Source organism: Neovison vison, chromosome 9, assembly GCF_020171115.1.
Source record: "Neovison vison isolate M4711 chromosome 9, ASM_NN_V1, whole genome shotgun sequence".
Taxonomy (NCBI): Eukaryota; Metazoa; Chordata; class Mammalia; order Carnivora; family Mustelidae; genus Neogale; species Neogale vison.
In genome coordinates, this window is record NC_058099.1 from 96,158,864 (window position 1) to 96,172,419 (window position 13,556).

At 41.5% G+C, this 13,556-nt stretch overlaps 2 protein-coding genes across 8 annotated transcripts in view; one reads left to right on the top strand and one right to left on the bottom strand.

Annotated features, from left to right (window-relative positions):
• The window catches only part of SPATA6L (spermatogenesis associated 6 like), a 52,077-nt gene that overhangs the window by 37,277 nt on the left and 1,244 nt on the right, over positions 1 to 13,556 (bottom strand). For 4 of the 7 annotated variants that reach the window (XM_044265980.1, XM_044265981.1, XM_044265984.1 and 1 more), the window contains exons 3-5: positions 9,877 to 10,014; positions 7,017 to 7,065; positions 3,810 to 3,851 (exon numbers count right to left, since the gene is read on the bottom strand). In XM_044265980.1, the coding sequence (XP_044121915.1) occupies positions 3,810 to 3,851; positions 7,017 to 7,065; positions 9,877 to 10,014 (229 nt within the window). Of the gene's footprint in view, positions 1 to 2,829; positions 2,924 to 3,809; positions 3,852 to 7,016; positions 7,066 to 9,876; positions 10,015 to 10,156; positions 10,210 to 10,674; positions 10,773 to 13,556 lie in introns of those variants that run through there. The other 3 variants (XM_044265983.1, XM_044265982.1, XM_044265985.1) reach the window with 3 other exon arrangements.
• Positions 10,332 to 13,204, top strand: PLPP6 (phospholipid phosphatase 6). The gene has a single exon (XM_044265987.1). The coding sequence runs from the start codon at positions 10,348 to 10,350 to the stop codon at positions 11,230 to 11,232; it is 885 nt and encodes a 294-aa protein (XP_044121922.1). The 5' UTR covers positions 10,332 to 10,347; the 3' UTR covers positions 11,233 to 13,204.

A 13,556-nucleotide genomic window follows, 5' to 3' on the forward strand; every position in this document is an offset into this window, starting at 1 on the left:
CAAGAAAACAAATCATGGGAAAATGGAAACTTTTAAGAAGTAAATTTTAAATTTTAGGTTGTCACAAATCTAAATCATGTATCTAAAAAGAAGGGGCCAGCACATATAGTAAAATATATTTTGAAGAAATGATTTACTTCGCAAACACAGTAAGTTCACATAATATCCAGCAGCAGCTAGGTTTACGGGCAAGGGGCATCCCACACACTCCTGAATACAGTAATAACGGAAACTTGCTGGCGATTAGCTTAGTCCCAGGTGACAAGCTACAGCTGGCCCTCCTTACCCACAGTGGATTCTGTTCCAAGGCCCCCAGTGGACTCCTGAAACAGCAGAAAGTCCTCAGTCCTATATACACTACGTTTTTCCCCAGGCATATCTACCTATGATGAAGCTTAACTCATAAGTTAGACTTAGTAGGAGATTAACAATAATAACTACTAAGAAAATAGAAAAATTATAACAATATACCGTAATAAAGTCATGTGAATGTGATCTGCGCGAGATCACCCTTCCCGTGATGATGTGATTTGATAGAAGGCCTACGTGATAAGAAGAGGTGAGGTGAGTGACTCAGTTGTTAAGCTACTACTGACCTCCTGACATTGTCAGAGGAGGGTCCTCTGCTTCTCAGCCATGGTTGTTGCCATGGGTAACTGGAACCATGGGAAGCAGAAGCCCAGATACAGGAAGACTACTGTAGTTCTATTCTTTACAAACATACCGAGAGAAAAAAATAATTTTTTACAAATATGTGAAAGACAAAACCTAAATGTTTAACAGTATCAATTTAAAGAAAATTATCTACAAAAGGGCACCTGGGTGGCTTAGTAGGTTAAAGCCTCTGCCTTCAGCTCAAGGTCATGATCCCAGGGTCCTGGGATCGAGCCCCACATTGGGCTCTCTGCTCAGCAAGGAGCCTGCTTACTTCCCCACCCCACTCCCCCGCCTGCCTCTCTGCCTACTTGTGATTTATCTCTCTGTCAAATAAATAAATAATCTTAAAACTAAAAAGGATATTATACTACAATGGAAAAACCCATAACTATTGAGAATAACAAACCACAGCAAAACCCCAAATACTATGTCTGTATTGTTCATGGACTTACAATAACATGTAAGTAAATTAATGAAATTCTTTATTGTCATTAAAAATAATAATGTTCAAAAATAATAAATAAATAATAAAGTTCATCTATGCTTTTAGAAATGCCATTGCAACAGTCTTCTATCATGGGGAGGCCAAAAAGAGAAGAAAGTATATGTGACACTATTATGTAGAAATTCTTTATCTAGGTGTTTTTCTGTCCACAGAGATACAGCAAGAAACAGGCTCACCAAATTATAAAGGTTTTCTCATCATTTGGGAATGGTTTTTGCAGCAAGTAAAAACTGTAAAGATATTTTCACCTTGGGAGGAGAAAAGGCAAAAACCTGTAACAGTAAAGATCAAAAAGGAATTAGAAATGTTTGAGTTTTAGGGCACCTGGGTGGCTCAGTGGGTTAAGCCGCTGCCTTCAGCTCAGGTCATGATCTCGGGGTCCTGAGATCGAGTCCCACATCGGGCTCTCTGCTCAGCGGGGCGCCTGCTTCCCTCTCTCTCTGCCTACCTCTCTGCCTACCTGTGATCTCTCTCTGTCAAATAAATAAATAAAAATCTAAAAAAAAAAAAGAAAAGAAAAAAAGAAATGTTTGAGTTTCAAATATTCCCTCCTTCCCTCCCTCCTTCCCTCTCTCTCCCTCTCTCTCTCTCTCTCTCTCTCTCTCACACACACACACACACACAGACTAAAATCACCAGGTAGGGACACCCGCGTGGCTCAGTTGGTTAACCATCTGACTTTGGCTCAGGTCATGTTCCCAGGGTCCTGGGATCGAGCCCCTGCATCAGGCTCCCCTGCTTGAGGAGAGCCTGCTTCTCCCTCTCCCTCTGCCCCTCCTCCATGCTTGTGTTCTCTCTCTCAAATAAATAAATCCTTAAAACACACACACACACACACACAAAGCAAAGGTACAACAGAAAAGTTTCCTCCTAAAGTCCCATGATTCTAGCAAGCATTTTTTTCTGTAAAGGGCCAGACAGTAAATATTTTAGGCTTTGCAGACCATATGGTCACAACTACTCAACTCCAGCATTAAAATAAAAAAAGCAGCCACAGACAATATTTAAACAAATGAGTATGGCTGTGTTCCCATAAAACTTTATGGGCAACAAAATCTAAATTTTATATAATTTTTACATCATGAAATACTTAAAAAGTTTTTTCCAACCACTCAAAAATGTAAGAACGGAAGACAGTTTGGCAGTTCCTTAAAAAGTTAAACACAGAGGGGCGCCTGGGGTGGCCAGTCAGTGAAGCATCTGACTTTTAATTTTTTTTCGAAGATTTTATTTATTTATTTGACAGGGAGAGACAGACGGTGAGAGAGGGACCACAAGCAGGGGGGAGTGGGAGAAGGAGAAGCAGGCCTCCCACTGAGAAGGGAGCCCAATGTGGGGCTTGATCCCAGGACCCTGGGATCGTGACTGGAACCGAAGGCAGACACCCAGTGACTGAGCCACGCAGGTGCTCAGCATCCAACTCTTGATTTTGGCTCAGGTCATGGTCTCGGGGTCGTGGGATCGAGCCTTGCATCAGGCTCGGAACTCAGCACGGAGTCTGCTTGTCCCTCTCCTTCCCCCTGCTTGCATGTACATGTGTGCTCTCTCTCTCTCTCTCGCTCTCCCTCTAATAAATAAATATTTTTTAAATTAAACCTGGAGGTACCATATAACACAAAAATCTACTCCTACATATACACCCAAGAGAACTGAAAACATGTACTCACACGACCACTTGTACGTGCATGTTGAGAGCACTGTTTTTCCTAATATTCAAACAGTGGAAACAACCCGTATGTCCACCAACCAGCGACAGCATAAACAAACTTTGATATATCCATATAAAGGCACGTCATGCAGCCCTAAAAAGGAATGAAGTAATGATCCATGCCACATCACGGTTGCACCCTGAGAACATGCAAAGTGAAAGGGAGCACACAAAAGGCCATATATTATCTGAGTCCATTGACATTAAATGTCCAGAACAGGCCAATAAGCAGAGAAAGTAGATTAGTCACGGCCAGGGCTGTGGGAAGAAGGAATGAAGAGGGACTACTAAAGACTACGCGTTTCTCTCTGGAATAATAAAAATGTTCTAGAATAAGATAGTGGTGGCTGTTGTACAACTCTGTAAAGATACTAAAACAACTGAATTATATACACTTGAAAAAAGTGAAATTTGTAGTATATGAACTAAACATAGAGTATATGAATCTCAATTTTTAAAAACACAGGCATTTAGCTCACGACTCATACAAAACAAACTGCAGGCCGGATTTGGCCTGGGGCCTATAGTTTGCCAACCCTGTTCTAGCATTTAACACAGAAGCCAGCTTTGGGTATTACACACCCACATATGCCCCATAAATCAGAACAAAGCCAAAGGCAACAACTGGAAAGAGACTGAGCCAAGATTTTATTATTTGATGATAATTAGATAAAGTTATGAAAAAACAGAAAGTCAAATGCCTGCTCATGCTTGCTGCCACCAAACGCATAAAGTTATGAAAAAACAGAAAGTCAAATGCCTGCTCATGCTTGCTGCCACCAAACCCATAAAGTTATGTTTCCAGGAATGGACAGAATTCAACAGAAAAAAGGGAGTGTTCTAGAAAGCACAACTCGTAAATACCAATCCATTCCATCATGCCAAAGTCCTTTCAAAATAAAATAAGCAACTTTAGAAATGTATTTACTGGCACATTACCTGGAGGTACTAGCTGTATTAATTCAAACCTGGTTAGGAAGCCTAAAAGGGAAAAAAAAATGAGATTTTAACACTTAGAAAAAGTGCTGGAGTTGTTCATTAATTGCTGAGTTTAAGACTGCCATAACTTCCCATTTACATTAATAATAATAATAATAATAATAGGTGCCATACCAACAATGATTTAGGTATTTTGAGGCCCAGTAATTCAAAGGCATGGAATGAGAGTAATAATAGTAATAAAATACTATTTTATGCCCTGATTTTAATATATTCATATTTTAATATATTCATGAGTCACTGACATAATAACCAATTTCTCATTTTTAAAAATTCACAATACAACTATTGTCTATTAACCTATACAAGTTAATCTTGCTTTAAATAGTATATTCTCGGGGCGCCTGGGTGGCTCACTGGGTTAAGCCTCTGCCTTCAGCTCGGGTCATGATCCCAGGGTCCTGGCATCGAGCCCCACATCGGGCTCTCTGGTCTGCAGGGAGCCTGCTTCCCCCTCTCTCTCTGCCTGCCTCTCTGCCTACTTGTGATCTCTTTCTCTCTCTCTGTGTCAAATAAATAAATAAAAATCTAAAAAACAAACAAAAAAAACAAAAAAAACAGTATACTCTCTGACTGTATAAATGAGACATAAAATATCACATTTTTTATACTTCCTGAGTCCAAAAGGCATTTATAAAGAGTGAGCCCATGTACAAAATCTATAAAGACAAGAATAAAATTCAAATCTTAAAGTAATTTAAACATAAATGGTATAACAATTAAAAATAAAGATAATTTATTATCTTTATGAAAAGTGAAAACACTTTAAAATAGATAATATTGGTGACAATTATAGACACTTATAATTACTAATACTGTATGATATATTTGAAAGTTGCTAAGAGACTAGGTCTTAAATGTTCTCACAATAAAAAAGAAACGGCATTGTGTGATGTGCTGAGAGTACCACAGCAATAGCTAGTGGTAGTTATCATTTCACAAAATTTAAGTGTTTGGAATCCACATATTGCATACCTTAAATTCACACAATGTTATACATCAATTATGTCTCAAAGAAGCTGGAAATATATGAAAGAAAAGTAAAATTGCCTTTTTATGGACTTATGAAAAATATATGAGTGTATAAGGACAGAATTTTAAATGCCAAGAAACTTAGCAGCTAAAATAGCTTGTAATTTTAGGTTTACCAAGTAGGAAGAAGGAGTATCTTTGCCAACCATCACTCCAAGGGTAATGTGAAGCACTTCATTGTCTCAGGCTCCAAATTCCTTACATTTGATTAATTCTCACCACATCCTACATTCATGGATTGGAAGACTTAATATTGTTCAGACGGAAATATGCCCCAAGTTGATTCACAGGTCAGGGCAATGCCTATCAACATGCTAGCTGGCTTCTCTACAGAACTGACATGCTGATCCTAAAATTCATATGGAAAGCCAAGGAACTCCAAATAGCAAAAACTGCCTTGAAAAAAGAACTAAGGTGGGGGACTCACATTTCCTGATCAAAATACTCTTATTAATACATGGTACCAGGGCAAATGCATATCCAGATGCAAAAGAATGAAATTGGACCCCTACACTTCATGGTATTTACAAAAATAAGCATAATATGGGTCATAAGCCTAAATGTAAAAGTTGAAACTATAAAACTCTTAAAAGAAAACATAGACATAAATCTCTGTGACTTGAATTAGGTAACGCTTTCTTAGCTATGACATTAAAAGTGCAAGTAACAAAAGAAAACAGATAAAACAGGACTCATCAAAATTTAAAATGTTTGTGTTTCCAAGAATACTCTCAAGAAAGTGGAAAGATAATCCAAAGAATGGAAGAAAATATTTATCCACTGTATACCTGATACGGGACTTACATCTACAACATACATAGAACTCCATATATTACAAGTCTATTACATATTACAACTCAATAATAAAAAGCCAAATAACACAATTAAAATATAAGCAAAAGCTCTGAATATACATTTCTCCAAATAAGATATACAGTCAATAAGCACATGAAAAATGCTCAGCGTCACACCACCACAAAGAGATCTCACTTCATACCCACAAGGATGGCTAACAATCAAAAGGATAGGGATTAACTAGTGCTGGCCAGGATGTGGAGAAATGGAGCCCTCAAACGCCTTGCTGGTACAATGTGAAACGATGCAGCTCCTTTGGTTAATTTTCTGCAGAGATTAAAAAGAATTACCATATGATCCGGCATGTCTATTCCTAGGTATGTACCCAAGAAATGAGCATATGTCGGGGCGCCTGGGTGGCTCAGTGGGTTAAAGCCTCTGCCTTCGGCTCAGGTCATGATCCCAGTGTCCTGGGACCGAGTGGGGAAATTTCTACTCAGCAGGGAGCCTGCTTCCCCCTCTCTCTCTGCCTGCCTCTCTGCCTACTTGTGATCTCTCTGTCAAACTCTGTCAAACTTAGCAGCTAAGACAGCTTGTAATTTTAATAAATTGTAGTTTTAATAAATTGTAAATTTAATAAATAAAATCTTTTAAAAAAAGAAAAAAAAGAAATGAGCATTTGTCAACAAAAACACCTGTACACAGATATTCATAGCAACATTATTCATCATAGCCCAAACGTGAAAACAACCCAACTTTCCATCAACCAAGGAATGAATAAATAAAACATAGTGTAGCCACACAATGGAACACTATCTGGCCACAAAAACAAATGAAGAACTAACACATGCTGTAGCAAAGAGGAATCCTGAAAACATTATGCTAAGTGAAAGAAGCCAGTTACAAAGGACCACATATTGTATAATTCCATTTATATGAAATATCCAGAATAAGCAAATCTACAGAGACAGAAAGATTGGTTAGTAGTTACGTAGGGCTGGGAGTGATTAGTGTTTAGGGCTTCACTCTGTGGTGGTAAAAATGTTCTAAAATTAATTATGGTGATGGTTACACAACTGTGTGAAGATACAAAATCCATTTAATTGTAATAAATTAATAAATAATAAATCCCATCTCTATCTAGAAAAGAGTTTGTGATAAAATAAAAAACATGATGTAAATTTGACATAGATTCTCCTGAATATAAATGTGGAAATTTATATCAAACATGGAAAATCACAACTTAGAATATAGTAGAATTTTACATCTGTGCACACAACTACATGAACACAACAGTTATTTTGTTTTGAGAGTACCTACTTTCTAAAATGTCTGCTACAGCCCCAGGATCTATTGCATTTTCAAATACCTGCAGGAAAAAAAATGATGAAAATACATTTTCAAAGATTAATTTATGCTTATAGAAACTGTAGATTATATTCTTCCAAATAATTAGCACATGCCAATTCCAGCCATATAATATTTTAAACTATTTTAAACTTCAACAGGAGTATCTTTAACAGGAATGTGGTTAGAAGTTCAATAAATGACTACAGAATGAGAACACAGTACCAAGTACAAGGGAAACCTGAGTTAGTTCAATCTACCACTGTTCAAAGTGTCATCAACTTGACCTAGTTCCACAGTTTGTTCCTAAAAGCATATCTGGCATCAACCTCAGTTTGCTTGAGGACCTAAAAAAACATTATGCATACCACAGACACTCATTAAATGATGTTAACTGAATAAATGATGTTAGCAATTGGTTGTGCTGAAAAGGAACATAAGAAAAATGCTCTCTGTGTGTAACACAAAAGTAAACTATGAGCGAAATAAGTCAATCGGAGAAAGACAACTATTATATGATCTCCCTGATATGAGGAAGTGGAGATGCAATGTGGGGGATTTTGGGGGGTAGGAAAAGAATAAATGAAACAGGATGGGATCCGGAGGGAGACAAACCATCAGAGACTCTTAATCTCACAAAACAAACGGAGGGTTGCTGGGGGAAGGAGGGTCGGGAGAGGGGGGTGGGGTTATGGACATTGGGGAGGGTATGTGCTATGGTGAGTGCTGTGAAGTGTGTAAACCTGGCGATTCACAGACCTGTACCCCTGGGGCTAAAAATACATTATATATTCATAAAAAATTAAAAAAAATTTTTAAAGTAAACTATGCACTAGTAGCTAGATCCTACAGAATCCAAAATACCCAGAGCAAGGGAGAGCCTCATAAGTTTAAAGTCTATAGTGAAATACAAGACAAACGTTGTGGTATCTCTCTAGCCAATGCCAAATCTGTTTATTTTGGTCTTGAGCGGAAGGATCTGGAAGGGGACTGAGATTAAAGACATAACACGCCCTTCTCCCTGAACTTTGGAAGTCTCTAAGAAACCAAGTTTTCAGCAGAGTTTGATTTCAGGCGTTTAAGTTCTGATTTAAATGGTGTTAAATTTAAGCATGGTTAAAATCCAGTCCTGATCCAAAGCCAAGTCACCTTTAAGTACAAAAATGGAGGCTGTCCCCTGTAATCCATTTTTGTCTTACCAACTTCAATTTAACAAGCCAATGCAGGTGAGGGGTTTTTCTCTTGAAATATTTCAGTACTAGCATCCCTTGACTTCATCCATGTCTACGGATTTTCTCAATTATGATCCTGGGGAGTAACTGCTCAAACAATGTCTCATGCATTCTTTTTCTTTTTAAATTGTACTTGTTTATATGAGAGAGAGAGAATATGAGCAGAGGAGAGGCAGAGGGAGAGGGAGAAACAAACTCTCTGCCGAGCAGGGAGTCCAGTGTGGAACTCCATCCCAAGACTCCGGGATCATGACTGGAGCCAAAGGCAGATGCTCAACCGACTGGGCCACCCAGGCGCCCCGTCTCATGTGTTCTTGATAAGCAATTTCTTATTTATCCAAATGTCTGAGAACATTCAGTTCTGGGTAACATGGAGGGTCCACAGAGGAGAAAATGTCTTGGATGCTTGCTGCAAGTATCTGCAGCTAGAGAATGCAACAAACACAAGACAACTGGGGCCGGGTGGGAGAAAGCTGGAATATGAACCCAAACAGCTCAAAAACGAGGGCATTATTTCAAAATAGACTGGATTTTCACCACCCACTTCCTACCACTACCAATATCTAAATAGTAGAAATGGGTTCCTCTGGATTCTGAATAATAGTGGAAATGGGTTCCTCTGGATTCTATGTCCCAAGGTAATATCGATTTATTTCTCTCCTCTCTTATCCAACCAGTTTGGTAGACTCTTTTTTTAAATTTCTTCTGTGATTTCAAAAAATATTACATAGAGCCCTAGCCTTTTAGAAAATCAGTCCTCATCTCCTCTCCCAGGCTCAGTTGGAAACAGGTTATTTTCTGGACAGTACCATCCAGACCTTTAAAAGTGATAGGCTCTACCTTGTCTAGCCTTCCCACACTCATGCCTTCATCCAAAAAGCAACTCAGCAATATGGGTCCAGGGAAAATGATTAGGCTTATCAAGGTTAAAACTGATTCTGCCTTCAAATTCCAAAACAAAAACTTCAAAGGACTGTGTATGATGCATAATAATGAAACTAATGTTCTAAATAAAAGTGGGGAAAAAGTCGTAATGTTCTATTAATATCACGTTCATATTCACTAAAACGGAACCTAGGCTTTATCACTGTAGCTAAATAAACCAGGGATGACCTAAGAAAATTCAGTAAATCGGAGGAGGCTTGTTTTGTTACAGGATTTCAGATACAGGATTTTACAAATCTGAATATAGGGGTTTTTATTTTTTCCATTATTTTTCTGAGTCTACAAAAGTTTGTTTCTCAGGTCCACTCATTAACTGATAATCCCTGTCCTAAATGTAGCGCAGCTGCCTCTAACACCTCCAAGAACATTCAGAAAATGCTCTCTGCTCCAGTTAGAAAATGCCCTGGGAATTCCAAGAATAGAAAACATCCACCGGGGCATTTAGCGCCGGCTTGACAGAACTTGGCTCAGACCCACAAGGCAAAAGCAAGCCCGCCGACTCTGGTTTCGTCCTGTGCCCGGGTCCCTTCAAGTCATTTCTTTCTCTCTTTCTTTGTTCAAGAAAATACACAAAATGACTTTATAAGAACCGTCCGGTGACCTCCAGAGAACAACATTTCAACTTCTCTGTTTGGCCCGGAGAAAGTCAAGATTACCTTTTCAAACCTCATGCTCTGCTGAACCAGAATAGGGAACACAGAGGGAAAGCAGTCCGTCTCCAGGTACTGATTGAGGAGGTACACGCCAAGGTACACATCTTGTTTGTCAGGAAGGAACACCCCTGGGCAAGAAATCTTAAAAACAAATGAGAAACAGAGAACAAGGTTTGCGTGGTGCCGCTTTTCTCAACGCAGCTCTGTTTTTCCTTAACCCCCCAGGCGACGGCAAGTCCCCCACCCCCCCCGCGCCCCCGCCCTGGAGCCCCCACCCCCCCACCTGCCCCGTCCGCTCCTTCCTCAGGCGCAAATTCCAGTTTCCTCCCGCGTCTCCGCCAGGTGTCACAATCGCGCCCCCGCCCGCGGCTCTCCCCGCCCCTCCGGGATGGCCGTGCGGAAGCGGAAGAGGCTGCCGGGCCGGGAGCCTCGCGCTAGGCCGGCCGGGTCCTGGGGTCCGGGCCCCCCGCCGCGATGCCGAGCCCCCGGAGGAGCGCGGACGGACGCCCGCTGGCCGCCTCGGCTTCGAGCAGCAGCAGCCCCGGCAGCCCGGCCCACGGCGGCGGCGGCGGCGGCGGCAGGTTCGAGTTCCAGTCGCTGCTCAGCAGCCGCGCGCCGGGCGCGGACCCCACCTGCGCCCGGCTCCGCGCGTCCGACAGCCCGGTGCACCGCCGCGGCTCCTTCCCCTTGGCCGGGGCGGGCCCCTCGCAGGCAGCCCCGGCCCCGCTGCCCGAGGAAGACCGCATGGACCTGAACCCGTCCTTCTTGGGCATCGCCCTGCGCTCCCTGCTGGCAATCGACCTGTGGCTGTCCAAGAAGCTGGGGGTGTGCGCCGGGGAGAGCTCGTCCTGGGGTAGCATGCGGCCCCTTATGAAGCTGCTGGAGATCTCGGGACACGGCATCCCTTGGCTCCTGGGGACCCTCTACTGCCTGGCCAGGAGCGACAGCTGGGCCGGGCGCGAGGTGCTCATGAACCTGCTCTTCGCCCTTCTCTTGGACCTGCTGCTGGTGGCCCTGATCAAGGGGCTGGTGCGCAGGCGCCGCCCGGCTCACAACCAGATGGACATGTTTGTCACCCTCTCGGTGGACAAGTACTCCTTCCCCTCGGGCCATGCCACCAGGGCCGCCCTGGTGTCGCGGTTCATCCTGAACCACTTGGTGCTGGCCATTCCGCTGAGGGTGCTTGTGGTCCTATGGGCTTTCATCGTGGGCTTCTCCAGGGTCATGCTAGGGCGGCACAACGTCACTGATGTGGCTTTTGGCTTTTTTCTGGGCTACACGCAGTACAGCATCGTGGACTACTGCTGGCTTTCGCCCCACAGTGCCCCGGTCCTCTTTGTACTTTGGAACCAACAATGACACCATCTCATTCATTATGGCACCCGGAGTTCTGAAGGTTTCCTCATGCGATGAAGCCAGTGTAAGCCAGAGGCAATCCCGCTTGTCCCTTTAAGGACATTTCAAGCTTCGTTTGGGATTTCAGGTGTCATTCCATCTTGATGGGTTGTTAGGCTGGAGAACATGCTGGCCATTATGACCACAGCCATATTACAGAAAGCAAAAAAAAAAAAAAAAAAGCCCTCTATTACATATTTATTCAATGACTGCTTATATCTCCAGGACAACTGCAAAGAAAACAAGCTGGGGTGACTGTAATCGTGCTGTGTTTTAAAACATGACAAAAGTAAATTTGTGTTTTGTAGTAATCCTTAAGTATCACTTGTAAAGTGAACTTCGAAAAAAAAAAAACCTATGATCTTCATTCTGTAAATATACGTGCAGATACGCCACCTACTAATACTAGGATGAGGTAGATTTTAAACAGTATTTTAACAGTCTAAGACATAGGTTCTTCTCATTTATTCCCTGAAAACCTGTTGCCACGGTGTCTTCTTAATCCTGATTTTCTTGATAAGCTTTCTTAGTCTCTTCCATCTTTGTGGCTTGGTAGTGATAAGAGAGATTATAGTACATATCTTGCTTTCCTTTCCCTCTACCTCCTCAAAAACTGTTTAAATAGGTATTTATTTCTCATTTCTCTCTAATGGTATCTTTTTGCATTTAGAGAACAAGCCTAGAACTTACTTGAAGAAGAAACATTTAAAGGTGGGCATAACACAGTGCTGATAGAAAAGGAAGGATGGGGCAATGGCCAAATGTTTAATTCTGTTGATGACAAATAGTGTGGCATGACAGAGGACAGAAAAGCTAACGAAGGCTATCAGGAACTAAGAGTCTGGGGGTGGGCTTACCATATACTATGTCCGTGGGCCAGTATGGCGGGAGATGGGGCTCTGCTGCCCATCATCTTTACTGAATAAAGATTACCTCAACTGAGGTAATGGGAAAATAATGGTTCTTTGCAGTGCAAGGGCACAAACTTTCTCAGAGCCACCACAAGGATGACCCTGTCTATTAGAGTTTTTCATATGGAATTCCACTTCCCTGTATACAGCACACTTCAGGTAACAGTATTTACTTGAAATTCATCAGGAGAGCCCACTGCTATACCAGGCACAAGGTGTAACTAACTCCTAAATTTCCCTTTACATTGACCTTCACATTTAAAGCAGTTTTTCCAGGATGCCTCCCCAAATCACAAGACCAAAGACCACCAAATGCAGGATGGACTCTAGTCATTATTCTTTGACCAGGGAAGACCAAGAACGGAATGTGCTTTAAATGCTGTTCTACCTGAAAAATGAGAGAACTTTTGAATTACCTCTGGAACTCGTATTTTCAGATGAAAAAATTTTGACATGTATAAAGAGAGAGGATTATGGCCTTTGATCTGTCAGGTAGAGGGCCACACAGGAATCTGGAGAATGGTGTGACATGTGGGCTCTGACTGGATAGAAATGTGAACTTTCTGAATGAAGAGGCACACGGAGGAACAGCTACTCAAAGTAAAATAAAATCATTTGTATTCCCACAACATCCTGAACACAGACTACCTCTTCTCTCGCTGAATCAAACTGTAAAGCTCTAAGTGATTTGCTTTATTGTTTAATCTTAGATCTTTTGTTTTAATCCAGCAATATTCAGGTCGGATCTTTTTGAAAGTAATGATACTTATTTCCTTTTGCAGTGTTCATAAGTCTGAATATTGGGGGCTCACAATTAGTTTTATCTTCAGGTTCCTGGTTATACTTCTGGAATTCCCTGTCTTAGCTGATGCGGACCTGAGTTTGCAGGCTTTTAAAGCACAGATCAATTCAACTGATGTCTCTGAAACACTCTACCATAGAGTAGAAAATTATTTTACTGTAAATTAATTGTACACTAAAGAATGCCTTTTAAAAATTAAAATAAACCAGTAATGTTGAATGAAGTGAGATGAAAACTTGTTTGATTTTTGCCTTAAGAGGAAGACTGCTTTATCACTCAGCTTCTCAAGAATTCCTTTCCCTTACCACAAAATATTGACGGTTAGCACTTGATGTAGCACAATTTGATAGAGTCTGGGCCTATTTGCTCTCAGCGAAATGGGACAAATTCAGGAAATTTTTTTAAAAAGATTTTTATTTATTTATTTGACAGAGATCACAAGTAGGCAGAGAAAGAGGGGGAAGCAGGCTCCCCGCTGAGCAGAGAGCCCGATGTGGGGCTCTATCCCAGGACCCTGGGATCATGACCTGAGTCAAAGGCAGAGGCTTTAACCCACTGAGCCACCCAGGTGCCCC

Bases quoted from the DNA above. Each gene is read 5' to 3' on its own strand.
- PLPP6 (XM_044265987.1), top strand. From the start codon at position 10,348: ATGCCGAGCCCCCGGAGGAGCGCGGACGGACGCCCGCTGGCCGCCTCG.